This window comes from Lepidochelys kempii, chromosome 7, assembly GCF_965140285.1.
Source record: "Lepidochelys kempii isolate rLepKem1 chromosome 7, rLepKem1.hap1, whole genome shotgun sequence".
In the NCBI taxonomy this organism is placed as follows: domain Eukaryota; kingdom Metazoa; phylum Chordata; order Testudines; family Cheloniidae; genus Lepidochelys; species Lepidochelys kempii.
This window is the reverse complement of record NC_136386.1, coordinates 58021964-58049660: the sequence shown is the minus strand read 5'-3', so window position 1 is coordinate 58049660 and position 27697 is coordinate 58021964. Positions and strand designations below refer to the sequence as shown.

General features: G+C 44.9%; 1 protein-coding gene across 1 annotated transcript; it reads left to right on the top strand.

The window, feature by feature from the left end:
* The first annotated feature begins 530 nt into the window (after positions 1-530).
* On the top strand, positions 531-27697 carry GDF10 (growth differentiation factor 10). Its single transcript, XM_073354892.2, has 3 exons — positions 531-1032; positions 10955-11862; positions 26717-27697. Exons 1-3 carry the CDS (start codon positions 738-740, stop codon positions 26906-26908), a joined length of 1395 nt encoding a protein of 464 aa, XP_073210993.1. The 5' UTR covers positions 531-737; the 3' UTR covers positions 26909-27697.

The window sequence follows — 27697 nt, the reverse complement described above, 5'->3', positions numbered from 1 at the left end:
ATTCTTGCAGCAAACAGAAAGGGGTAATGCCTTTTGAGATTGCACGCTCGGTTTTGCTTTAATCCAACCTAACAATCCCTCTGTTTCTTTCGTCATCTATCAATGTATCCCTCTTGCTTTGTGTGTGTTTCTGCTCCTATCTACCTATCCCTCTCTACTACTTGCTTACTAGGGCGACTTCCTCCTAGCTGTCTTCCGATGATTCTGTTCTAATCTCTGCTCCCTCCTTCCCCTGGCTTTCTGGAACCCAAAGTGCTCCCCTGTTCAGGTTGGGGCCCCAGCCCTGGCTGTGACATGTGTCTCCCATCAGTGGCTGAGCTCGAATTAACGCAGACGCTGTATTGGAAGCAGAGGGAACGAACTGTAGCGCTCCCTGCAAACTTTCCCAGCCCCCGGAAACCCTCGCCCCCCGGCGAGTCAATTTCGGAGCCGCGCATGGCCGGGTGTGTGTCCCTCCCCCCGTGCCCCCAGCCCAGCCCGACCTCCCCCAGCCCCGGTGCCAGCGCTGCTCACCTCGCGGGCCAGGGGATTGGCCGAGCGGGCTCGGCATCAGCAGCGCGGAGGGGTCGCTCCCACCTCCCCACCCCAGCCCGCATCCCGGGGCACCAGGAGAGCGGCTGCAGCAGGGGGAACCTGGAGCCCCAGCCAGCGGGCGCCGCTAGCCAGGCTGCAGCATCCCCGAGCCGGCGCGCGGCTCCGCAGCTCCCCGCGGGTCTCGGTGCAGCAGGATCCCCCCGATGGCCGGCCGCCTGGCGTGCTGGCTGCTGCTCTGGGCGCTGGGGCAGGGGGGCTGCCACACGCTCCCCGCGGAGGAGGAAGGTGCCAGCCGCAAGCCCAGGCCCCCAGCGGCTCCCCTGGCCATCGCCTCCCCAAGCAGGGACCCCCCGGGGGGCTCTTCGCCCTCCCCGGCGCTGGGCAGCCTCGCTCAGGACGCGGTAGCTGTCCACATGCTTAAACTCTACGAGAAGTACAGCCGGGAAGGCAGCCGGCCTGGGGACGGCAACACGGTGCGCAGCTTCAAAGCCAGGCTGGGTAAGCCCCTTGGGGAGATCCGCGTGTGCTGGGAGGGGGGTCAGAGGCACTGCGGGGTTGGGGGGCCCCGGGATCGTGGGCAGAGCTCCGGCCCTCCGGTGCAGGCGGACCCCTGCGAAGCTGTCCCTAGCTGTGCGGAGTGTCGGTGACGGGGGCTTCCTTGCCTAGATCATTGAATCCTCGACTGGCAGGGACCTCAGGAGGTCATCTAGTCCAACCCCCTGCTCAAAGCAGGACCAAGCCCCAATTTTTGCCCCAGATCCCTAAATGGCCGCCTCATGGATTGAGCTCACAACCCTGGGTTCAGCAGGCCCCTGCTCAAACCATTGAGCTATCCCTAAGCAATGCTGGACGTTTCCCTGCTAGTAACACCTACGCTGCCCCGTCGCTTTGCTCCGGGAGCCACGTCCAGTCTTCCTGCGTGCCCAGAAGCCGGCAGAGTACTCATTTGTTTACCAAAAAACTACTGTCCGCCTTTTTGAGAGCAGCCCTTGGCCTGGCAGAAAGCTATCAGCCAGGGGAAGCGGTTGCCCAGAGGCCCTCCCGCTAGTTCAGAGGGGTCTCCTCGCTCCTAAGATCATTAAATAGTCCCCAACTAGGATGACAACTGTGCAAACTTCACCGATTTTTTTTTTTTTTTGCATCCAAGTCTTTCAAAGACTCCCAGAAGCTGCTGTTAGAAACAGCGCCACCTATGGGACTTCTCTAACGGCTCACTCTCTTCCCGTGGTACCTAGTATTAGCTCTAAAAAGATATAGAGCGGGTGGGGGAATCTGTCTTCCTTTGATGTAGGGCAGCAATAGGAGACCGGCTGCATCCAAAACGCTTTATTCTGAAACGCGTTTGATAAATCAATCTAGGAAACTGTCCGTCACTTAACTGAAGAAAAGCCATGTTCAATATTTAGACTGATGCTTATTTGGCACTTTGTTAAAAAAAAAATTACATCACTGAGGTTAGTGCCTGGGCAAATGGCATCTTTGGGAAACCTTTTCCAGCACAGGGTTAAGATATTGTTTAGACTAAATTAGGAAAGATCAGCAAAATAAAAAAAAAACCCTCCCTTTTGGAATTCCAATACATGTATCATTTTTCTCACTTCAAAAGAGGCTTTTCATTTTAGTGCATTCAGGATGTTTTAGATAAGCACATTCAAAACTTGAATCTGTGTCAGGATTTCTTAGGTTTTTAAAGACATTTGCATTCTGTGAAGTGCAATGCAGTATGTAAGATTTTATAGTAAGCAGTTATTAGCAAGTCATCGCTATAAAAATGCATGTTAACTTACTTTTCAGCATTGTAAGTATCTGTAAAATGTCATTTAAAATGAACAACATTTTCTGCACAGAGCTGATGCTCAGTTGAATTCGTGTAAGGTTAATGTGCACTTCTAGAGTTTTATTAAAAACCCCAGACATTTGGAAGGGAGATGAACCCTCCTGTATCAGAGCATTAGCCAACCATTTACTGACAGGGCCTAGGAAGAAACTTCCCCAATGGCAGATGATTCCCTATCGTCCTACTACAGCATTTCTTGCACTTTCCAGTGAAGCAGTTAATACTGGCTACTGCCTGAGACAGGGTCCTGGACCACTGGTCTGATCTGTTAAGCCAATTCCTTCTTTCCTATGATGTAATCTTACTCATACTCTGGTTAATCTGTTTTTAAAGTAACTCGAATAGACTTGGGTGGCTGAGTTTATTTTAAAACACACACACATACCATTTATTGAAATGTAATAGTACTTAGCATATAAGTAGGAACATTTCTTACCCACAGTGTCACAGATCAACATAACTTCACAAAGGCGGGTATTTTTATATCCATCTTATTGATAGTCCAGCTGAGGCACAGAACATTGGAAGTAACTTGCCCAGACTCATACAGTGAGTAAACTGCAATGCCAGGTCTGAAACCAGTGTTCTGACTCCCAACCTAGTGTCTTCTTTACTAGATCTCCTTTCTTCAGCAGCCTGAAAGAGGAAAGCCCCTCCACCAGGCCCCTTGTGGTTGAGTGATTAAGGAAATAACATTCTTTTCTCATTATTGTCCCTGGTAATTTACAAAATATGGATCACTATTTTCTGAGATTAACTATAAGGGTGCCCAAGACCAGTATGGGAGAAATGATCTGATTTTCCCTTCCTTTCCCTCATGCTATTCTAGAGTTCTTGGAAGAGGGGAAATTTGGGGGGCAGGGAAGCATCACTTTCTTTTAGCAACATACATGAAATTTCTGTTCAGATCACATCTATGGCAACCCTTTACTGCGATAGGCAAAACAATGTGGCAGCTATAAAATCTGTTCATTTCCCTCTTCCAGTGATAGCTCTAGGTTAAAAAAAATTCTTGGGTACACCCTTCCTAAGATTCATATGGTCCGCTGTAACATAAGGCTGTTTGCATTAGGATATATCATATTACATATTTAAAAGACAGTTGGATCAAGCACTCTGAAGTTAAGAAATGCCAGAATTAGGGTTGCCCATGTGATCTTAATTTGTCCCCCTGGTACATATACATTATGAGACTGTCTTTAATGACAAGATCACTTACTAATGTTTTCCTCCACTGGATCCCTGCCTCATTCACTGCATAGCATGGATGGTGCTCACTGACTGAGTAGTGAGTCAATATTTCTCATCTTCCTCATTCAAATGTAGCTCTGTGCCCTATTTGCTACACACCATCTAAACTTTGCACCGAATACCAAGTTAACTTCCTCGTGGGCTCATCTGTAGTGCTCCTTGCTGTAATAAGAGTGCTGCACAAAGAGCAATGGCATTACCTCATAGGGGTGTTGGACAACCGGGAGGCACCAACCCTATGTTCCAAATGGGGATGTGAGGCAAACATATTAAGGCCCAAATTGGCAAAAGTATCCGCTCACTTCGGGCTCCCAATCTGAGACTCCCCAGGCTTGATTTTTGTTTCCAAGCACTCAGAACTCCATATGTTCAAAGCACAGCGCCAAATGGCTTCAGCTGCAGTCGTGAGTGCTCAGCAGTTCTGCAAATCTGGCCCCAGATGTTTCCCACTGGGCATCCAGAAAGCCGGACGCACAATTTATGACCACCTGTGACTCGCTGAGAATCACCTACGCTTTTGCAGCAGACAGAATTCAGTTCTCCTGGGCAGTATTCAAGCGTGTCTAAACCACGAGACTGTCCTTTCCGTTCATGTCTCATTACTACACGCTTCCCAACTTCGTGAACAAACAAAGCAGGGCTCCAACACAGACCAGCCTCCTTTGCTACACAACCCCGACTCACTCCCTGAGTACCTCCATCTTATGCACTGAATAAGACAGGGGTCATGCAGATGTGGGAATAGCAATGCAATCATGTACTTAAAGATTGCATCATAATGCACATGCACAAAGAGAGCTTAATAAAGGCACAGGCAACTTGGTCTCCTGCCACTTTGCCCACATGGCTCTTCCAGGGTCCCATTCCATTTTGTGGAGAACATCAAAATTTTGGACTTTTTGTTCTGAATTGGAATGAAACCAAATTTTGAAATGTTGAAATCCTCCTCAAAATGCAGCCTAGCTCTAGTCTGAAGTCATGCAACTGCTTTGGAGTCCCCTAGTGGAGTGTCTGCTGAACAGCCGGACTCCTTCATCTGGACCATGGACCTCTATATTGCCAAAACAATGGCTATGTCATCACAGAGAGACACTTTTTCCCATGCTTTCCTGACTGGAGCAGTGGCCACGCCTGGTGTCCAGCAGGACATGGAAATGCTAAGAGGCTGTTTCTGCTTCTGCTCATGGTAGTTGGTATGGGAAAGCTTGTTGATATGTCTAGCCCCACTTTCCCAGTCTCCAGAGGCTTGAATAAACTGGGGCTACCCAAATGAAACCTGAATGCTGACCCTTTGGAGGGCTACCTGTCACTAGACTTCACCTTGTGATTGTATGACTAGACTTAACCCTTGAGACTGGAGCTGGCTGAAAATTTTCCAGTGGGAAAACTGCTCCGTCGGAAAATGCTGATTCAACAGTCTGACACTTTCTTGGGGATCTTTGGATAAATACTATAAAAGCAATGTGTTGGGTGTAGTGAGTTCATCAGGCCTCTCAGGAGCTACTGTTACAGAACAATGAACCCTTTTGTCAGGTGGCATTTTGACAGATTCTTAGGGTCACAGACAGAATTGAAATGTTCTGTGGGAATGTGTCAATTCTGTCAACAGGTTCAAAAGAAACCAGCCAGCCTCATTTCCAGCCTGGCAGATGGGCAGGGCAGGTAAGCTGGCTGGCTGCAGGTATGTCACCTGGTAAGCCAACACAAAAGTGGATTGTCTCATGTCATTGGATCATCCCATTTCAATGGAAATTCCACAATGTCAGTGTCTTGTGTTGCCTTGGAACGAAGTGTCACAACTGTGGAATTTCCAGCTAAATGGAAATTCCCTTTTCCAGCCATCTCTGCTTGAAGCACTGTAGCCTTTGGACTTCTTTAAGGCACTGGGCTGAAACTTGGGAGGTCCAGGTTCAGTTCCTGGCTCTGCCACAGATTTCCTGTGTAACCTTAAGCAAGTCACTTAGCTTCTCCATGCCTCCATCCCCCTTCTATACAATAGGGCTAATACTTCTTCCTTGGTCTCTTTCAACTGTAAGTTCTTTGGGGCAGAGACTGTTTTTTACTGTGTGTGCACCACACTCAGCACAATGGGGCTCTGAGGTTGGTTTAGGCATCCAGATGCTACTGCTGATTAGATGCCTATATTAAAGTGTGAAGAACAGCGGAGATGCTTTGGCTAGCTAACATCAACAATATCAATTGAAGGCCTGTTTTTTCAGCCCGGCCAACTGATGTCAAGGTAGATGTCAATATGATAAGGGGGCAAATGACCCATTACTTCAGAGACTATTGTAAGGCTGATGATGGTGTTTTTAGGGGATGCCATGTGTTCTTGGAACAAGTAAAAAGTGGAGTTTAGCAGGTAAAAGTATTCATTTTGCTGTACATAGCACCAGAGACATCAGATGGAAATAAACCGATTAGGGAGTTTACTCCATCAACCCTACCCCAAGACATATGGCATTGTACCCTACAAGACATTCTCCAGTGTAATGCCCAGTCTTAAATGTCTCCAGGAGAACAGAGTAGAAGCTGGACTGCTTGAGGCTATTCCATAGCCTAACGGATCTAACGATTAACAACCAATCTAAGCTTTCCTGTGCTTGTTTTCATCCTGCTACTTTTATTTATATTACCCTAGATCATCCTAATTCTTGCCCTCCTTGGCGTGCTATATTCTGTTGTCAGCTGTGTCCTTGGTTTCCATTGTCTTCAGTGGGAACCCTATGCTATGGGACTCCAAGGACAGACTTTCCCTGTGGTGTTTACACCTTTCAGATCCATGCAGCTCTTGAAATATGTAAATGCTTTACACCTAGGGCTATGGATAAATTAGAAGGGAAGCTACCACTCTTTTGAGCCAGGAATGCCCTTACGGCTGTGTCACATAAATAAAAACACCAAGATTTTGTTTTGATATATAACAGATTGAGGGCACGGTCTGCTGATTCTGGTGCCGTTTTCAAATGGCCCTCTAAAACTTGAATAAACTGTACCTTATGGGACAATTCAGGGGATGGTTTGAATAGCTACTTGCTCCACGGAATAACAGCACATGGTACAAGTGCTAATTACACAGGTATTTTGCATGCAGAATATTGCAATGCTTAGAGGTTAAGAGTCAGGTTTGAATCCTAAGGATCAAATCCTGTGTAATAGGAGTCTTGCCACTGACTACAGTAGGACCAGAACTTGGACATATGTGCCAAAACAAAGTATATTTTCCCCTGTGCATTAAACTAGACCCCCAAATGCTGCATACAGGGAGGAAGCATGGTCTACTGGCTAAAGTATAGGATTAGAAGTCCCACTGTGCCATAGGTTTGGTGGGTGACCTCAGACAAGCTTTATAGGTGAAAATCTTCAAAGGTTAGAGATTTACATCTATTTTAGGTTCCTAAATGTAGAAGTACCTCATTTACAGATATGATGAGTTCCCACTGTCCCAGGTGAAGACAACAGGAGCTGTGGGTACTCAGCACCTCTGAAAATCAAACACCCAAGTTTGAAAACATTGGTCTTAAATAGAGAAATAGAAATGAGAGAATGTATTTGTAAAATAGGGAAACATACTACCTGACTTATAGGAATATTAGTCTTAGTTCCTATCTAAAATACTCTGGAAACCTCAGATGTGTTTTCTGTTGTCAACTGCCCTCCCAAAACAGTGAGCAATATTCCACACCCTCCCATATTCTACATTGCATCTTCCTTAGTCTCCTGTCTGATTATTCCCTGGAAATAGTCATATTAATTACCAGTTGATTTGCATACTTACAAGAAGGCCTGGATGAAGGTGTATCTTCCATTCTGTACTGCAACTGGTGGCTCTTTGGATCAGCTGGTCCCACTGGGACTCAAATCCAGAACCTTGTGCATGTAAAGCAGACATAAGCACTACGGTGTGTGCATGTGGCCGATGGCACCTTACCCCCGATAGTGAGTTCCGCTGGGAATCAGCAACTGATGTTCCCCACTGACCATAACTGCTAGGATGGGGCAGAAGGGGAAAGGTAGCCTCAGAAAATAACTGGGTCCCAGATAACTTCAATAGGAAATGAACTGGCAGCCAACACTGTGATCAGTCTGGCCTGGTTAACAGTCTAGCAGCTTCATTCCACACTAGTTAAAGCTGTTGAGGGGCCTTTACCTCCCCAATCCGTTTCACCTGGGTCTCTTGCTACTACTTGGCCACTGCAGAAGGACGTCCAACGTCTCTTCAGCACCAGCTGTGTGCTTGATTGGTGTGATTATGAATTAATTTCTGGTGGGGAAGAATTAGCAGAGCCCTGATTTCATGCCCATATCCCTAGTAGTTGGGGGGTGGAGAAAGGGGGTGATGGGGTATGAAACTATATTGCACTGAAGTTCTGCGTGTGTACCTGCAGCTATGAAGGCATTTTGTAAACAGTTGCAGCAGAGTCTAGCAGATATCGAACTGGACTGTGAGTAGAACCTGGCTACTAGTCTCAGCTCTTGAGCTACTGTGTGACTGTGACCAACTCACTTCCCTTCTCTCTGCCTCTATTCTCCCCTCTGTCAAACAGGAGTAGTTTTACCCATCACTTGTGTAAAGTGCCTTCCGATCAGTGAATGAGAAGAGCTATATAAGAGCTAAGTATTAAGTCCTGGGAAGTAGGTAAGCACTCATCTCTATTACAGAGATAGGGAAGCTAAGGCAAGGAATATAAGTGACTTAGGCTACAAGTTAGGAGTGTGATTCCCCAGCCCACGTACACATACCCGTGCTAGCCCAATGAGAGCTAGTATGTATATAAATAGTGTAGCTGGGGAAGCACGGCTTAGCCACGTCGAGTACAAACCTGCCTGAACCCTGTGTTGGAGTAGAACCCATATCTCCTGATTCCCAGTCCTACACTCTGGATCAGTAGATTACTTTCTCTGCAGAAGTGGGAGGGTGGGAATGGGGGGGGGAGGGTTAGAACCTCCACATCCTTATACCCCTAGGACTGAGTGTTCTAGGGTTACACACCTCCGATCTGTTCTCACTGGCCTCTTTTCCCCCTTGCATCTCTCACCTCTGACTCCCTCTTGCTGCCTTGGCCCTCATCTGCAAAGAAGCTGGAGTACAGACAGGCCTCTCCTGCAATGAAGCTGGTAGCCTTGTGCTGCTGCCCCACCTGTTGTGGCCGCCACAGCCCTGCCCCACTGAGCTATACCTATTCCTCCTAAGGAGGGCTCTGCTTGTTTCCTGTTGGGAACTGGCACTGGGGCAAGGAGGAAGCAGACAGGCAGACGAGTTGCCTGGTAAGGGGAGGCAGAGTTGCTAGAACTCACATAGGGCAAAAATCCCAGCTAGCCCCACTTCCTAGCAGCCAGAAACCCTCCCTCCCTGTTGGGTTGACTCTCTGGTGGCTCCTCCTTAGTGCCACATAACTGGAGATCCTCTAAGGTACACATGGCCTATGAACTACCCAACTAGTAGCCATGGGCAAGCCCCAAAGCTTGGAACTGGCTCCCAACCTAAGTATCCCAAAATCTCACTCGGGCTGGTTCTGGCCCATCTCCAGTTAGAAGCATCTCTATTACCTCAGTCTCAGAGCTCCATGGGACTTTCCTCGTCCGAGACAAATAGTCCCTTCTTCTTTGCACCGGTACCCAGAGCAGAGGGAAGGGCATCCAGGGAGACTGGAACCTTTCACCTAGCAGAAGCAGTGGTGACAAAGCCAGGGATGGCTGAGGGCAGCTATTGGGAACCAGAGGGCCTCTAGGCCAAATGGGGGAAGGAGCAGGAGAGCATGAGGAAGGTCAAAGGGTGGGATGGGAGAGCCACCCCATCCTGTCTCTGCTTTGCACTTCCCCTCCCTTGTGCCCCATCCTGTTAGTCTGCCCTGTCCTCACTGCATTAATACCCAGCTCTACCTAGCATTTTTCACACATAGATCTCAAAGCACTTTGCAAAGCAGAGCAGGATCCTTGTTCTCATTTAACAGGTGGTTAAACTGAGGCACAGAGAGATGAAGTGACTTGTCCATGGTCACCCAGCAGGGCAGTGGCAGAGCTAGGAGTAGAACCCAGGTTACCTGAGTCCCAGGCCACTGCTCTGTCCACTATGCCAGTGGTTCTCAAACTTATTTGATCGTGCCCCCTTCTTTGTGTCTGTAGTATCTTCTGCCCTCCTTGGATGCGCAGCCAGCACCCACCACTCTCTGTTCGCCCAGCTCTGAAGGCAGAGTGGAGAGCATCGGCTGTTAGCTGGGCACCAAGCTCTGGTATGGCATTGGAACCCTTACTTCTCTGCTGCTGCTGATGGCAGCGTTGCCTTCAGAGCTGAGGGCCTGGCCAGCAGCCGCTGCTCTCCAGCTGCCCAGCTCTGAATGTGCACAGTAAATTTTTTTCGTAACGCTTTTCGCGTTTCCACCAGAATACATTTCATACCCACTGGGGGGGCATGCCACCCACTTTGAGAACCTCTGCACTATGCCACTCTGCACGCAACAGTCAGGTCAGTTCCTCCTTCTCCGTGCTAGCTGGGCACTCATAGAGGATGCATTATGAGCACAGGAGATACTGTCTCGCTGCTGTCAGTGCCAGCATCAGAGTCCCTGGTGACTGGGAGGAACCTGCTTGGCTCCAGCACAATGCACAAGGGGAGGGGTAACTGTCATGGGGGCGTGGCTGCTTTGTCCCAGCCAATGGGAAGATGGTTACACAGCAGCAGAATGACCTTTGGGCGTGCATGTGTGTATATAGGCTGAACGCAAATCCTGGGTGCTGGCTTCCTGAGCTCTGAGCTTGTTGGATTCAAGGCTGTTCCTTCTCTCAGGATGGGGGAGAGGACCTGTGGGAGGGATGTAGCAAAGGGAGCAAGGTAGGGAAGGAATAGGAATGAGGAAGTGCAGAAGGAACTGGGAGGAAGGCTAGTCTTTCGGTTAAGGCAGTAGGCCGGAATACAAAAGGTCTGGATTCAGTTCCCATCTTTGCCACACACTCCCTGTGTGACCTTGGGCAAGTCACTTAATTTCCCTATGTCTCTGTTCTCCATCTATATAGCAGGGATGATCATCTTTCTTTTCTCTGCCTAGACTATAAACTCTTTTGGAGCAGGGAGTCCTGTGTGTTTACACAGAGGCTAGCACACTGGGGCACTGACCTTGTTGGGGTCTCTAGGTGCTTTGAGTCTCCTCTCACTTAGCTTGGTTTTAAGCTGGTGTAACTCCATTGAGCCCAGTCACTCTTGGCCTACAGTGGGGTACATGAGAAGAGCATTGGGTCTGTAAGCCCAACTATTTAGCGACACTTCGCATTCATGGTTAATTATATATTGTCCCCTGAGTGTTGATCTGTTGGTCTCTCTTCACTCTCTTGCAGAGCTATTGGACCAGAAGCCCCTGTACTGCTTCAATCTAACGTCCATGCAGGACTCAGAGTTGATCCTCACTGCCACATTTCACTTTTACTCGGACAAGCGCCCCCGGCACCGGGAAGCGTTCTGCAAGCGCTCCAAGAACTCATCCTGCCGCCTCCTCCACTTGCCCCAGATCCCACGGCTCAGCCTCGTTTTCCGAAGCATTCTCCAGAACTCCGCCTATGGGCTGGTGAAAGGGAATGTCACAGTGTTCCTCCACAGGCGGGGGGCTTGGCAGATGAAGGACATCTCCCACATCATAAAGGAATCCAAACGGGATGGTGAGCTCGTCCTTTGTGCGGAGCTTGACTCTGGAGAGAAATACCAGGGCTTCCCCAAACAGCAAACCAATCACTTACCATACATACTGGTTTATGCTAATGACCTGGCCATATCAGAACCCAACAGTGTGGCCGTGACTCTACAGCGATATGATCCATTCCCTTCCAGCGATGGGGAAACCAGCCTATCCCCCAATGCTTCCACAGACACCCGGGTGAGGAGGGACATATTTCTTTCCAGCTCTATCCAGAACAACGAGCTGCCAGAGGTGGAGTATAACAACAACAAATACAACAAACATGACATATGGGAAAGTGCCTACAAGTCCCTAAAACCCAAAACCTCACGCAAGGACCGAAGGAGGAAAGGGCAAGAAAACACAGAGCTGCTCTCAAAATCTCAGATGCTACATTTTGATGAGAAAACCATGAAGAAAGCCAGACGAAAACAGTGGAACGAGCCCAGGATTTGCTCTAGAAGATACATGAAAGTGGACTTTGCCGACATTGGCTGGAATGAATGGATCATATCTCCCAAGTCATTCGATGCATATTACTGTGCTGGGGCTTGCGAGTTTCCAATGCCCAAGGTAGTATGAGTCTCTAGTGCTGATGCACTTGTCTTTATTTGCAATAAGTTGATTTTAAGATTACTTAGTCCATCTAACTGCTCCTTCTACAGTGGGATTTTTCCCTTCTTCACAATGCTGAAATGCGCCGCCCAATCTAGTTTAATGCAAATAACTAGCTCTTAAATGGTGCTTTTCATTCACAGATCTCAAAGCCCTTTTTAAAGTAGGTCAGTATCACTATACCCATTTTACAGTTGGCGAAACTGAGGCACAGAGAGGTGATGTGACTTGCCCAAGGTCACCCAGCAGGCTAGTGCTGAAGCCAGGAAATAAACCCAAGTCTCCTGAGTTCCAGTCCAGTGCTCTGTCCACTATAGGGTTTCCACCAAATTATTCAGAGCCTATTCTGAAACCTAACAGATATAGCCATTAAGGCATTTTTCTTAATATGAATCTGCAACTTACACTTCATCCCAGTATTTCTAGTTTTATGACCTCAAACCACAGGCATACGCAATGAATTAAACTATTATCACCAAATCTTCAACTTGCTTTTGGATGGGAGGGAAGATTCTACATTAATGGGGCTCAAGAATACATCTTATAATAATGTTACTGCAGTGTTCTGAATTCCTTCTATAGAAGTAGATGAAACTTATTAATAAAGTTCCAAGCTGAAGTCCTGTGGGAGCTTTGCCTTCTAGATTTGACCCAAGATGTACATTGTGGTTATTATGATTTCCTGCTTTTCCTCTTCGCTGCTAGAACCCACATATGTCAAAACAATCATCTATCTAACTACTCATTCAGCAGTACCAGACAAATGAGTTTTCTACACTCACTGGAGATGTTCTTCAACATCCAAATGTGTAGATATCATTTGTTCCCTCGACAGGGCACCATAATACTTGAAAATACTGGAAAGGATAATCTATGGAATTCTTATGAGATATGGAGAGAATTAATTTTGTAGAGACTTGGATTTTTAAATAACACACTTTCAAAGCAGGGCACAACTTATACAACTTCAGAAACCCGACAAATGTACATTTGTTGGGGAAGAGTCCACATGGTTTTTGTAAAGGGAAATCATGCCTCCCCAATCCACTAGAATTCTTTGAGGGGGTCAACAAGGGTGATCCAGTGGATATAGCGTACTTAGATTTTCAGAATGCCTTTCACAAGGTCCTTCACCAAAGGCTCTTAAGCAAAGTAAGCTGTCATGGGATAAGAGGAAAGGTCATCTCCTGGATCAGTAACTAGTTAAAAGATAGGAAACAAAGGATAGGAATAAATGGCCAGTTTTCAGAATGGAGAGTGGTAAATATTGGTGTCCCCCAGGGTTCTGTACTAGGACCAGTCCTATTCAATATATTCATAAGTGATCTGGAAAAAGGGGTAAACAGTGAGGTCACAAAATTTGCAGATGATACAAAACTACTCAAGATAGTTAAATCGAAAGCAGACTGCAAAGAGTTCCAAAGGGATCTCACAGAACTGGGTGACTGGGCAACAAAATGGCAGATGAAATTCAATGTGGATAAATGTAAAGTAATGCACATTGGAAAACATAATCCCAATTATACTTATAAAATGATGGAGTCTAAATTAGCTGTTACCACTCAAGAAAGAGATCTTGGAGTCATTGTGGATAGTTCTTTGAAAACATCCACTCAGTGGCAATCAGAAAAGAGAACAGAATTTGAGAATCATCAGGAAAGGGATAGATAATAAGACAGGAAATATCATATTGCCTCTATATAAATCCATGGTACACCAACATATTGAATATTGCATGCAGATCTGGTCACCCCATCTCAAAAAAGATATATTTGAATTGGAAAAGGTACAGAAAAGGGCAAAAAAATGATTAGTGGTATGGAACAGCTTCCATATGAGGAGAGATGAAAAAGACTGGGACTCTTCAGCTTGGAAAAGAGACGACTAAGGGGGACATGATAGAGGTCTATAAAATCATGACTGGTGTGGAGAAAGTAAATCAGGAAGTGTTATTTACTCCTCATAACACAAGAACTAGAGGTCACCAAATGAAATTAATAGGCAGCAGGTTTAAAACAAACAAAAGAAAGTATTTCTTAACACAACACACAGTCAACCTCTGGAACTCCTTGCTAGAGGATGTTGTGAAGGCCAAGACTATAACAGGGTTCAAAAGGGAACTAGATAAGTTTGTGGAGGATAGGTCCATCAGTGGCTATTAACCAAGATGAGCAGGGATGGTGTCCTTAGCCTCTGTTTGCCAGAAGCTGTGAATGGTCAACATGGGATAGATCACTTCATGATTATCTTTTCTTTTCATTCCCCTTGTAGCACCTGGCATTGGCCACTCTTGGGAAGACAGGATACTGGGCTAAATGGACCATTGGTCTGACGCAGTATGGCCATTCTTATGTTCTTACATAGAAAATGCTTGTGTACATGCAAACTGTTTAGATGAGCAGTTAAGCATAATGTACATACTGAGGACTTTTGAGTAGCAAGGTTGTATTACCTCTGTATTTGGCGACCACTTCTGCAATACTGTGTCCGGTTCAGATGTCAACAGTTCAACAAGGATGTTGATAGATTGGAGAGGGTTCAGAGAAGAGCCACGAGAATAATTAAAGGCTTGGAAAACATGCCTTATAGTGAGAGACTGAAGGAGCTCAATCTATTTAGTTTACAAAGAGACGGTTAAGGGGTGGCTTAATCACAGCCTATAAGTACCTTTATGAGGAACAAAAATTTGATGATAAAGGGCTCTCAATCCAGCAAACAAACAAGATCCAAAGGCTAGACAAATTCATACTAGAACTAAGGCACCATATTTTAACCATGAGAGTAATTAATCATTGGGAAAAAAATTACCAAGAGTTGTGGTGAATTCTCCATCACTGGCAATTTTAAAATCAAGATTAGATATTTTTCTGAAAAGATCTTCTCTAGTTTGAAAAGGAATTAATTGAGGGAGTCCTATGGCCGGTGTTAAGTAGTGGGTCAGGCTAAATGATCACAGTGGACCCTTCCGGCCTTAGCCTATGAATCACACAAATAATGGATAATGCTTTACATCAGAGAATCTCCAAAAACTGAAATAGGTGTCATCCCTTTTTACAGATGGGGAAACCAAGGCACAGAGGCACAGAGGCCACCTGTGAAGTCTCTGGCATAGAATGTACATCAGACTCTCAATCCTGTGCTTCAGCCATAAGCCCCTTTGCACCAAAAAATCTGGGTTCTTGTGAACAAATTGATTATGTCAGTTTTTCTGTATTAAAGCTGCTGTTCCAGGCCAAAAGTAAGTGAAGAATTCTTAGTCAGAATACAAAAAAATCTTAAATCTGAAATATATCATAAATAGGCTAAGTTGTTTCTAAGGTAAGGAACAGCAAACTATAGACGTAGGTCCCTCTAGTTATTCAGGTGTCAAAATAAATCCAGTTTTCATGCTGTCACTACTTGGCCTTCAGAAGTATTAGGCATGTAGATGTATCTGAGCCACAGAGTTGAAATTCTGATAGATGCAGATCCAAAATTTGTGTGGGTTCAGATCTGTGGTTTTGGTTTGGGCCCGTCTCTTGTTATATCCCACTGTTCTGGAAAGTCTGCTTACTGGCTGCTCACAACTTGTATTTCAGAGAAAATAAATACAATACTGAGATATAAAGCCAAATTTTCTGTCATTGCTTCTAAGTTTGAGCACCCACAATTTGAGCACAGAGAAGGGAAACTAATTTTTTGGATACAGTCTTCAGCTATCCACTTCCAAGCAGGCAAACTACTTAATTTCCAGGAGTTTGGGGGGCGGGGGGGGGGGGAGAATACTATTTCTAAGGGCAAATACAAATGTTGGGACATGTAAAAACGTGGTCACCCAAAACGAGGTGGTCAAAAATGTGGGGATGTGATTTTGGATATCATAAAAGTTAGAGGTCAGGTTCAGGCTGCTCTGAAAACTTGTCCTAGACCAGCCAACACAGGAATGGGAGATTGATATGCTGTAACTAAAGAACTAAGTGCTCTATTTGTGGGATACAATACTGGAGCCATGTGGTACATCTGGGATGCTGAGCATCAACAAATCAGAAGAGAAGTGTTTTCCTTTCTGCTGGGATCTTAATAATGAACTGACTAGAGAGTAAAAAGAAAAGGAGTACTTGTGGCACCTTAGAGACTAACCAATTTATTTGAGCATAAGCTTTCATGAGCTAGCTGTAGCTCACGAAAGCTTATGCTCAAATAAATTGGTTAGTCTCTAAGGTGCCACAAGTACTCCTTTTCTTTTTGCGAATACAGACTAACACGGCTGTTACTCTGAAACCTGACTAGAGAGTGAAGTCCTCAATCTATGCCCAAAACACAGGAATCAGCACTGCACACTGACACACCTTGCCCAAGTGCCTCTCCCCTGCCCTGGAGAGGCTTCCTGTGAGGTAAGGGATAAGTCCCTTTTCCATGGCCTGTCAATCACTAGCCTGGGATTGCCAAACAATTGCCACTTCTGATGGTGGCCAGTTTTGATTGTGTGGATGCCTGTCTGCTGGGAATTGAGTGCCACTAACCAGTTCACTTTGATCTCCCCAACAAAAGAATCATAGAAATGTTGGGCTGGAAGGGACCTCGAGAGGCCATCAAGTCCAGCCCCCTGTGCGGAGGCAGAACCAAGTAAACCTAGATCATCCCAGACAGATGTTTGTCCAGCCTGTTCTTAAAAACTTCCAGTGACGGGGATTCCACAACCTCCCTTGGAAGCCAATTTCAGAGTTTGACTATCCTTAGAGTTAGAAGGTTTTTCCTAATATCAAGCCTAAATCTCCCTTGCTGCAGATTAAGCCCATTACTTCTCGTCCTAACTTCAGTGGACCTGGAGAACGATTGATCATCATTCTCTTTATAACAGCCCTTAAGATATTGAAAGACTATCAGGTCCCGCCTCAGTCTTTTCTCAAGAGTAAACATGCCCAGTTTTTTTAACCTTTCCTCATAGCTCGGGTTTCCTAAAGCTTTTATAATTTTTGTCACTCTCCTCTGGACTCTTTCCATTTTCTCCACATCTTTTCTAAAGTGTGGCACCAGAACTGGACAGAATACTCCAGCTGAGGCCTCAACGGTGCCAAGTAGAGCAAGACAATTAGCTCCCATGTCTTACATACGACACTCTTTTTAATACACCCCAGAATTATATTAGCCTTTTTCTCAAAGGCATCACATTGTTGACTCATATTCAAGTTATGATCCACTATAACCACTCCTCCCCGGCCCCATCCTTTTAAGCAGTACGACCACCTACCCAGTTATTTCCCATTTTTCAGTTGTGCATTTGATTTTCCTTCCTAATTGAAGTACTTTGCACTTTATTGAATTTCATCTTGTCCAATTCAGACTAATTCGCCAATTTGTCAAGGTCGTTTTGAATTCTAATCCTGTCCTCCAAAGTGTTTGCAGCCCCTCCCAGCTTGGTATCATCTGCAGATTGTATAAACATCCTCTCCACTCCCTTATCCAAGTCATTAATGAAAATATTAAATAGTACCCAGACCCAGGACTGAATCCTGCAGGACCCCACTAGATATACCCACCCAGTGTGACAATAAACAATTGATATTGAGTACGGTCTTTCAACCAGTTGTGCACCCACTTTATAATAAATTCATCTAGATTACATTTCCCTAGTTTGCTTATGAGAATGTCATGTGGGACTCTGTCAAAAGCCTTACTAAAACAAAGATATATTACAGCTACAGCTTCCCACCTATCCTATCCACTAGGCCAGTAACCCTGTCAAAGAAGGAACTTAGGTTGGTTTGGCATGGTTTGTTCTTGAAAAATCCATGCAGGCTATCCCTGATAACCCTATTATCCTGCAGGTGCTTTCAAATTGATTGCTTAATAATTTGTTCCAGTATCTTTCCAGGTATCAAAATTAGGCTGATTGGTCAATAATTCCCAGGGTCCTTTTTGTTCCACTTTTTAAAGATAGATACTATGTTTACCCTTCTCCTGTCCTCTGGGACCTTGCCCATTCTCCATGAGTTCTCTAAGGTAATTGCTAACGGTTCTAAGATTGCTTCAGCTAGTTCCTTAAGTACTCTAGTATGAATTTCATCTGGCCCTTCCAATTTGAATACACTGAGTGCAGGGTCGGACTCTGGGATGGAGTTTGGGTGCAGCAGGGGGTGAGGAGTGCAGGCTCTGGGAGGGAGTTTGGGTGTGTGTGGGGGTGCAGGACCTGGGAGGAAGTTTGGATGTGGGAGGGGGTGCGGGCTCTGGGAGGGAGTTTGGGTGCAGGAGGGGGTGCGGGCTCTAGTCTGGGGCATGGGGTTGGGGTGCAGGAGGGAGCGCGGGCTCTAGTCTGGGGCATGGGGTTGGGGTGCAGGAGGGGGCCAGGGGGTCAGTGCTTATCTCAGGCAGATCCCGAAAGTGACCGGCACACCCCTCTGGCAACGGCTCCTAGGCAGGGGGGCCATGGGGTCTCAGTTCCTGGCCAATAGGAGCTGTGGAGTCGGCGCTCGGGGCAGGAGCAGCACATGCAGACCCCTCCCCAGGGCTGCAGGGACGTTTCAGCTGCTTCTGGGAGCGGTGCAGAGCAAGGGCAGGCTGGAAGCCTGCCTTAGCCCCATTGTGCTGCTGGCAGCTGCAGCTGGGGGCCCCCAGGCCCTTTTAAATCTCCCAGGCCCCTGGGCAATTGTCCCTTTTGCCCCTGTTGGCGGGCCTGCCTTCAGATTTGTTACCAATTCCTCCCTGTTGGTCAGAATCAAGTCTAAAATGGATGTCCGCCTGGTTACTTCCTCCACTTTCTGAAACAAAAAGTTGTCCCCAGTGAATTCCAAGAACTTACTGGAAATTTTGTGTTTTGCCATAATACTTTTCCAACAGCTGTCTGGGTAGTTAAAAGAAAAGGAGTACAGCTCACTAGTAGCTCACGAAAGCTTATGCTCAAATAAATTTGTTAGTCTCTAAGGTGCCACAAGTACTCCTTTTCTTTTTGCAAATACAGACTAACACGGCTGCTACTCTGAAACCTGTCATTGGGTAGTTAAAGTCCCCCGTTACTATCAGGTCTTGTGTTTTGGGTATTTCTGTTATTTGTTCTAAAAAGGCCTCATCCACCTCCTCTTCCTGATTTGATGGGCTATAGTAAACCCCTATCAAGATATCACCTCTATTTTTCCCCCTTTTATCTTTACCCAGAGACTATCAACTGATTTTCCTCTCACCTCCTTCTGGACCTCAGCACAAGTGAATATATTCTTGAAGTATAATGCAACAAACATCTCCTCCTTTTTTATCCCACCTGCACCAGCTGTAGCCCTCTATACCAGTATTGTAGTCATGAGACTTATCCCACACAACTGGAACCCTTCCTCATGCTGGCAAGCAACCTCTCAGTGGGACTACTTACATAAGTGTTCACCATCATCAGTGAGAATTTCACAAATGAGCCTCATGACTTTCAGTCACTCTGGATTCTACTCCACTTACTAAGGGGAGCAGCTCTATAGCCACTTACCAACTCCTGGGCCATCCAGTCCCCTCCAGAGAGGCATGGTTTATGTCAGGGAGGACATATTGCTAACAACATCTCCAGGACCGCACCCTTGTCAATGTCAACCACCTAGCCCTTCTGGTGATGTAAATCATCACTGCTGCATTGACTTCAGTGCCGCTATGCTGACTTACACCAGCTGTGGATCTGGCTCTGTGTCTATAAGCATCTACCTAGCATTGAGTCATTGTGGAAAATCAGTGCTGTAGTGTGAGAGTATGAACAAAGAGCCACGCTTTAAGCAGCAACTCGAGAACTCCCTCTGCCAAGAAGTTCCTGTGCTTATTAAGCTCCCTTCTACAACACATCCTGGTTCCTTCCGGAGAACCAGGAACTCTACAACCATGCCACATCTGAAAGATTAAAACTTAAATTATAAAACCAACATGTGTACTCCCAACCATTCAAAATAAGCTTATTTACTCTACTGTGTCCTCTTATCAATTCCATGTAAATAGTCCTGAACAGTACTTTAAAGATTAAGCCTTGGAGGTGAGCTGATGAATCTCCCAGACCATTTCTCACTTCTGTTGAGGGAAAGAGAGAGTGTGAGAGTGTGGAGTTCCCTGTGTAGGGCATTGGGAAATACTGAAGATGAACCTCTGAAGAAGTCCTTTTGGAGTCTCCTCTAGGTAGGATCCAGGAGTTTCTGCCAAGTTTCAAATGTCTGGATGCTTTTGATCTCCATTTTGTTCCCTGGTCTCTGTTCAGGTAGTGCTTTTGTTATGTGTTGAACACTGATGTTTTGTTGCTGCTGAATTTTTATTTCAGCATCCCATTTTCAAAATTCCTTAAGGTCAGGCCACTTAGGTTTAAGCTTGATCAGTGACACAGGTAAAGCATCTTCAGTCATCTTCCCAGCAGAACTTCTGCTGGAGATAGTCAGGATGTAAGTGGTGGTTGACAAAAATGCCAAGAGTGCTTTATATGGGTCCACTGATTTTGCAGAAGTCTTTTGAAACTCTGCACCGCTCTCTCCTCTTCCCTGTTGCTCTGGGTTATTGTGGACTACTAGTATGTTGTTCAAAGTCCTGTGAAAGTGCTAGGAATGTTTCAGAGGTAAATTAAGGTCCATTATCTGTTATAAGGCCTTCAGGAACTCCATGCTAGCTAATATTGACTTTCATTTCTGGATGACCTGTGCTGATGGAGTCTGTGAAACTATAGCCAAGTCAATATATCTGGAGAAGTAATAAACTGTAATAATATATGTATGTCCTTTCCAGAAAAATGAATCTGTGACTACCTGCTGCCAAGGTTGGTCAGGTAGCTTTGTAGAAAGGAATGGTTCTATCAGTTGTTTTATTTTGTTTTGTTTTTCTTGTTTCATATCTTGCAGCCCTAAGGTCCGAATTTGCCTACTCAGACCAGGCCACCATATGAATTGTTGTGCTCATGCCCCACATATGTTTATACCTTGGTGTCCCTTATGGATTTTGAAGACCACCTCTTTCTGAAGTACCATGGGGATAAGAATGTGCTGTCCTTTCAGAAGCAGGCGATCAGCCATGTGAAGGTTGTTTTGTTCCTGCCTATATGGTGATAGGTCTCTTTAGAGTTGCCTCCTTCCATCGCACCCTCTTTAGCAGAGCTGAGTCATTTTCCTGCAAGTCTCTTCCTTTAGTTGTTCATCTCTAATTTGCTGAAGTCAGCTAGCAGATGTTGAAATTGCTGCCAGGACCAGATCAATGGAGACTTTGACATCTTTCTTTAAAGCCTTTTCTTCTTCCATTGGTGGCTGCTCAGCTGGGGCTCTAGGTAGCACCTGCTGCTAGGCGCGCTTTCCTTGATATGTGTTTAATGTTGAAAGAAAATATAGCATCAGCCATAGTGAAAATCTTTGAACCCTAGGTGGATGATCATCCAGTGGTTTTGAACCCAATGATGAGACTAAGAGTGTTTGGTCCGCTTCTATGTTAAAATTCAAGTCAAACAGTTATTAACTGAGCTATTCAAAAGCACAAGTGATTGCTAGAGCTTCCTTTTCCACTTGAGCTTGGTTTCTGTGAGCCTTCTTGATATGAATGCAATAGGTCTGTGGTCTCCTTCTGGCTGCTTTTTTGAGAGCACTGCTCCTGAAGCACGTGAAGATGCGGCCACTGCTACTGGGTTGGATAGTTTATCAAATATTTTGTGAAAATAGGTGGAGATAGCAGTAGTTTTTTTTATTTTATTAAATGCATTTTGTTGTGGGCTACCCCAGATCCAGAGGAGCTAAATTTGCTAACAAATTCCCCAAATGATTTATTATGCCCAGGAATCTTCTTGCAGCAGAAACATATTTGGGTTCAGGTAAGGCGAGTAATAAGTGATCCATGCATAAGAACATAAGAACGGCCATTCTGGGTCAGACCAAAGGTCCATCAAGCCCAGTATCCTGTCCTCTGACAGTGGCCAATGGCAGATGCCCCAAAGGGAGTGAACAGACAGGTTATCATCAAGTAATCCATGCCCTGTCACCCAATCCCAGCTTCTGGCAAACAGAGGCTAGGGACACCATTCCTGCCCATCCTGGTTAATAGTCATTGATGGACCTATCTTCCATTAATCTATCTAGCTCCCTTTTGAACCTTGTTATAGTACTGGCAGTCACAACACTCTCTGGCAAGGAGTTCCAGAGGTTGACAGTGCATTGTGTGAAAAAATACTTTCTAGTGTTTGTTTTAAACCTGCTACCATTAATTTCAGTTTAATGCCTTCAGTTTGTCTAAGTCCAGATGAATTCCCTGTTTTCTAATGATGTGTCCTACAAATTTTATCTTCTCCTTTCCAAATTTACATTTCTCATTCAGAGTGATGCCAGCTTGTTGGAAGCATCTCAAAACTGCATGTAGTCGCTCACTGGATTCATTTTTATCTCTGCCAAATACCAACACATCATCTGCATGGCAGAGGCCACCAGGCTAACCTGACAGAATCTGTGAGATTCTCCTTTAGAAATGTTCTGGTGCTGAAGATATGCACAATGGAAGATGATTGAAACAGTACCTTCCAAATGGGGTGATGAACGTAGTTAGCCGTATAGATTCTTTAGCCAGGGTTATTTGATAGAAGCCTGCTGTAGCATATAACTCTGAGAGGACTTTCCGATAACTGAGTTAATGTCTGATCAACTGTGGGAAGCATGTGTCTTTCTCTGCACAGGCTTTTTATTAAATTATGTAAGAGCCACACTAATGTAGATTTTGAAATTGGGCTTTGGTACTACACCCATCCCTGCACACCAGTCAGTGGATTCTTCTGTCTGGAACATAACCCCCATATCTTTCATTCTCTTTAATTCTTCTTTGACTTTCCCTCATAAAGGTATAGAGATGCAGCATGGGTCTGAGAGAGCAAAAGGAGTCGCTGATGGCACCAGTTTTATTTTGTACTTTTTGACAGCTTTCCTGGCCCTGTAAAGATACGTGGAAACATCTCCTGTATAGTTTTTGCCATCAAGGCATTCCAGTTTCTCCACTATGTGTAATCCTTATATTGCTAGCAACCCTAGTAGGGGAGTTTTCAGTCTTTGTTTTACATGTATATATGTTGAAGAACTTTCTGTCCCATCTCCAGTTTTCCAAGGAACTAGCCACAAAACATCCAGTGTTCTAGCCCCACATACAATTTCATTTGGTCTTTGAAGATCTCCAACCCGGGATCAATTACAATTTGTATTTGGAATTGCAGTGACTGTTGCCCCAATATCAATATTCACTTTAAGATTTTGACTGTTTATTTATGTACCAAGGTGTTGTCTGTTCTATCAGAGATGAAGTCCCTAGAAGATAGGATTCATTGTCCTCTGATGATAACACTTGTTCTTGGATTGTTTCCGCTACTCTTGGTGACCTGCACACTATTGCAAAATGCCCCCTTTTGTCGCTTCTCCCATGTTCTTCCTCTTTTGCTGAACATTGTTGCCATTCATGGCATGGTGTCTTTCCACAACTTCCACAATTTTTCCAAGCTTCCCTACTATAGTTCTTTGGCCTCCCCCGCCACAGTTGTGCATTGTTCTTATGTTGTAAATTTGGTCTGACTGCTCCATTCACATACATTCTTTTCTGTTTGCTGTGTCAGTGTTTTCTAATGCAGTCTCCCCTATGCTGCTAGCATGTAAGTCACATTGCTATTTCTTTATGGTTTCTTGCATTCTCACTTTTGCTATAGCTTTTGCTAGTGTGAGATCAGGATCTAACTGAAGCTGTGCTGATAAATTGGTCTTGCTTATACCAACAACTATCCTGTGTCTTATTAGTTCCTCTAACATTCCATATTTGCAATGTTCTGCAAGGCTATGAACTACTATTACTCCAGTAATAAGTCTTAGCTGTTTCCCATTGTTCTGGGCACCACCTATTACATTTGGCCCTTTCATATATAATATTCTGTCTGCCTATGAAATGGACATCAAAAGCTTCTTTCACTTTGTAGTAGTCTTTCTTTTCCTCATCAGTGACGGATAGGGCACATAATTTATCAGCATCACCCATGGCAAATATCAGGGCATTTACCTGCTACTCTTGTGTTTTTTCTATTAATACAGAAATCTATTGGAATTGCTGAAATCTCCAGATCCAGCCAGGCCAGCTGCCTGAGTTGACAAAATCAAACTTCTCTGATGGAGCCATTTGCATTATGGGCTCCATTGCTGTGCTGAGATAAGGCTCTGCATTCTTCCTGCTCCTGCTTTCATAGGTCTCCTCTCTGATTTTCCAATTCTCTTTTCTTTCCTCTACTCCTTTAGGGAGATGGATCCACTGCTGACACCATGTAGGGTGAAGTCGTAAACACAAGAATCATGCTTTCAGCAACAAGTAGAGAACTCCCTCTGCCAGGAAGTTCCCATATTTATTAAGCTCTCTGCTGCAACACACCCTCGTCCTGTCTAATAACTGTGGAGGACCAGGAGCTTTATAATCATGCCACAAGTGCCTGTCTGTGAGATCTATGGTAGTGAGAGCTTTTTCACTTTCAGCCTTTGTGAGATTTCAAACCCATGAGTTTCACTTTGTCCAAGGCTCAAAGCCAAAAATGAAACTTTCCTGAAACTAGTTAAGTGTTGCCTGGTTTTTCTGTTTTCCAGGAGAGGGGGAAGTCAAAACCCTAAGATAACACCCAGTTCTTAGGCTGGCGTGAGTCAGGAAATTGGCATAGTAGGTATAACTTCTTACCTGGTGGGATTGTAGAAGAGGAAAGCAATTAATGAGGGTCTGAAGGTGTAAGATACAAGGTGTGGGGTGGCTACTTTATCTTACACCTCCTGGCTGTTTTTTTCCCCTGTGTCAGCCCCACCCTTCTGTACTTTTAGGACCAAATTGCTCCTGAAGTGGGACTGGATAAGGAGTAAATGAAGACAGAATTTGGCCTGCAGTGTGTAGCTTAAACTCACTACCATGTAACATCTGGACCATGACTATACCACTGCCTCAGCACCATCCCTGCTGTGCCTTCAGCTCTGACTCTTGCAAGCTTTCCTTTACGAGCATGCACTGGTACAAAGATAAAGCAAAAGCTAGCTCACAGTTGCTCAAAATTTGGGCCAGGCTTCCTGCAAGACTGGCAAAATTCTAAGCCTGGACTGAGTAAGGATAAGGCGCTCGACAAGACTTGTCGTAGGGACACTGTCTTGGAACCTGAAGGACCAGCACATAGCGTACCCTCATAGTAGAGCCAAGTTCCTTGGTTTAGTTTGAGAACATTTGAAAATTTTAGCATGGCTGAGTTTGTACTGATGTGCAGCTGTCGCTAAAAAGCAGCAAGAGATATTATGTTATGACTGTTAAAGTAAGAGGATCAAACCTGTTCTCCTAAAACCCTTCCCTGTATATAAAAAAAATCAAATGCATGCCAGGTTTTTCATTTCAGTGAAAGCAGCAATGTTTTTGTTATGGCAGGGAAAAACTAACTCTACCTTCTTAAATCATCCTACAGTTTCAGCTGCATGTGGTATTGTTTCTATCCTAAATAGCTGTGTAATGCTGCTGTGTGCTGTTCAACAGCTGCCATGTTCCATCCTAGAGGTTGCTGCATTTCAATAGTGGGTGAAGGGACTTCCTTCATATGAAACCCTGGATTTTCAGATCTGCAGGCATGTGTTTGCGGAAACTGTGTGCACCGATTTGGTACACAATTGTTCATGGCAAATGTTTCCCCATATGGCCAGATCAAGGTTTGACTATCAAATGTAGTGCTAACTAAGATATGAGCATCCCCAAGTTAAGACAAGCCTGAACAAGGAATTGCTGAAACAATTAACTCTTGTTAGTAAATAAGGGAGGCAGAAACTAACAATTGTGGGTATGTTTATAGAAAGCAACTGTTGTGGGTATGTTTATAGTAAGCAAAGTAGGAAGGAATACCCTGAGAGGATGAGCTTGCCTTAAATCTGCAAAGCGATTGGTCCTTACATGCAAGAAGTACATATGTTAGTAGCTAAGAAAGTTGTACGTAAGTTGGGTAGTGTATGACATGAATTGGAATTGTGGTACCACCTTGTATGTAAACCTCCCTGCAGCTGGGCTTGGCCAGCATAGGCGAAGAGCTGTTATGTACCTAATAAAGTAGCTGAGCAACAAGCTGGAGCTGAACTGCGTTTTTTGGATTGCAGAGTACTGGATGAAGTGTGCTTTCAGTACCTGGATCCAAATACTAAGAACTTATTCCTGGCTTATTTTATTACCTTGTACTTAACTCTTTCCATTCTGTCATACCTTTTTAAAGTCTCCCCATTGCTGAACATCACTGGTCTGTTGCTATTAGAAAACCAGTAGTAAAAGTAACACAAGCTGGGTTTAAGTGGTTTAAGGCACCACTATTGCTCCAGTTGAACTGCAAACTCACTTCATACCCCTTTTGCTTTTGAGCCAATGGTTTCCTCCAAACATCACAGGCCGCTGGGTGCCAGACACCTGCTGAGGTGGAGGAAAAGGGAGAACCTATTGTGAGCAAGCAGGGGCTGAAGGCAGTGAGACCTGTCTACATAGCAGGGAGAGGGAATCGCCTCACTCCAGCTGCAAGTTGCAGTAGCCTCGCCATGCCCCCATCCTAGGTCATGGAGTGCTAGCCAGTGCTCTCCTATATGCACAAGCTAAAGGGAGTGTGAGCACTGCAGTCTGACCGATAGCTGCCTCTTGGCTAAGAATCCCGTCCAGGTAAGGGGGCAGGGGGTGTCTCTGTGCTTTGCACCCCTCTGGCTCACTGGCCTGAGAGAAGCCATGATCTGGGCTCATATTTTCATGTGTTCAAAAAAGAAAAAAAAAACCTACTGTTCTTTTCCAAGCCCATGGGAAAGTGACTTCCCATAAATGAAGGGGTAATTTATTTCCTTCTCTGTTCCAGATTGTGCGGCCATCGAATCATGCCACAATCCAGAGCATTGTAAAAGCCGTGGGAATCATTCCAGGCATTCCCGAACCCTGCTGCGTTCCTGACAAGATGAACTCCCTCAGCGTCTTGTTCTTTGACGAGAACAAAAATGTTGTTTTAAAGGTGTACCCCAATATGTCTGTGGAAACCTGTGCCTGCCGATAAGTCTACGCCAATGCTCCTTTAAGGAGACCAGCGCCCCCTGCCCAGCTACACTGGGAAAGTTGTGAATGGGAAATCAATTGGCCTGTGCTTATGAATGAATGCAAGTCTACAACTCCATCCACAGAAAGAATGAGGAGACTCTAAAGTAATACACAAGCTCCCCTCGAAAGATCTCCCTTATTGTCACCATGTGTCTTGCAAATTAACAGGGATTCATCAGCCAGAATTCCCTCACTTTAAAAAACAAAAACAAACAAACAAACAAAAATCCTCTTCTTAACCTGGCTAGCTAAGAAATCTGGCATTTAGCGTAATCACTTCTACTTAAACAATTTGCCATAAACAGAAGACTAAGATACATTCTTAGGTGCTATTTTCCTGACTGTTTTATCTCTTCAGCTAACCAAGAAGGTGAAAAATGGACTCTGCAAAAGCAGGCTTACTCTAGAATCATATTTTTTGTACAAAAATTGTAAGGTTTTTTTTGTGCCTAAAACACTCACTTATACCTTTTAATCCACATATTTATACTGAAAAAGAATGCTGTAATAAAAGGCTTAATATGTACATTTTTCTTTGGGATTAAAATGTAGTGTACTGTATAAGCTTTTATATATACAGTATGTTAATATAACCACTTTTGGTTACCTTTCCCTAATATATATTTTACAAAATTTGTATGTAACTCTTTTCCACAGTCACTTGTTTGCTGGTTAATTTCAGATTGTTAAACATATATATTCTCTGAATAACACAAACTATATAGTAATATGTTTAAATACTAAAAAT

Bases quoted from the DNA above. Each gene is read 5' to 3' on its own strand.
- GDF10 (XM_073354892.2), top strand. From the start codon at position 738: ATGGCCGGCCGCCTGGCGTGCTGGCTGCTGCTCTGGGCGCTGGGGCAG. The intron at 1,033-10,954 runs GTAAGCCCCTTG...ACTCTCTTGCAG, and splicing joins CAGCTTCAAAGCCAGGCTGG to AGCTATTGGACCAGAAGCCC. The intron at 11,863-26,716 runs GTAGTATGAGTC...TCTCTGTTCCAG, and splicing joins GCGAGTTTCCAATGCCCAAG to ATTGTGCGGCCATCGAATCA.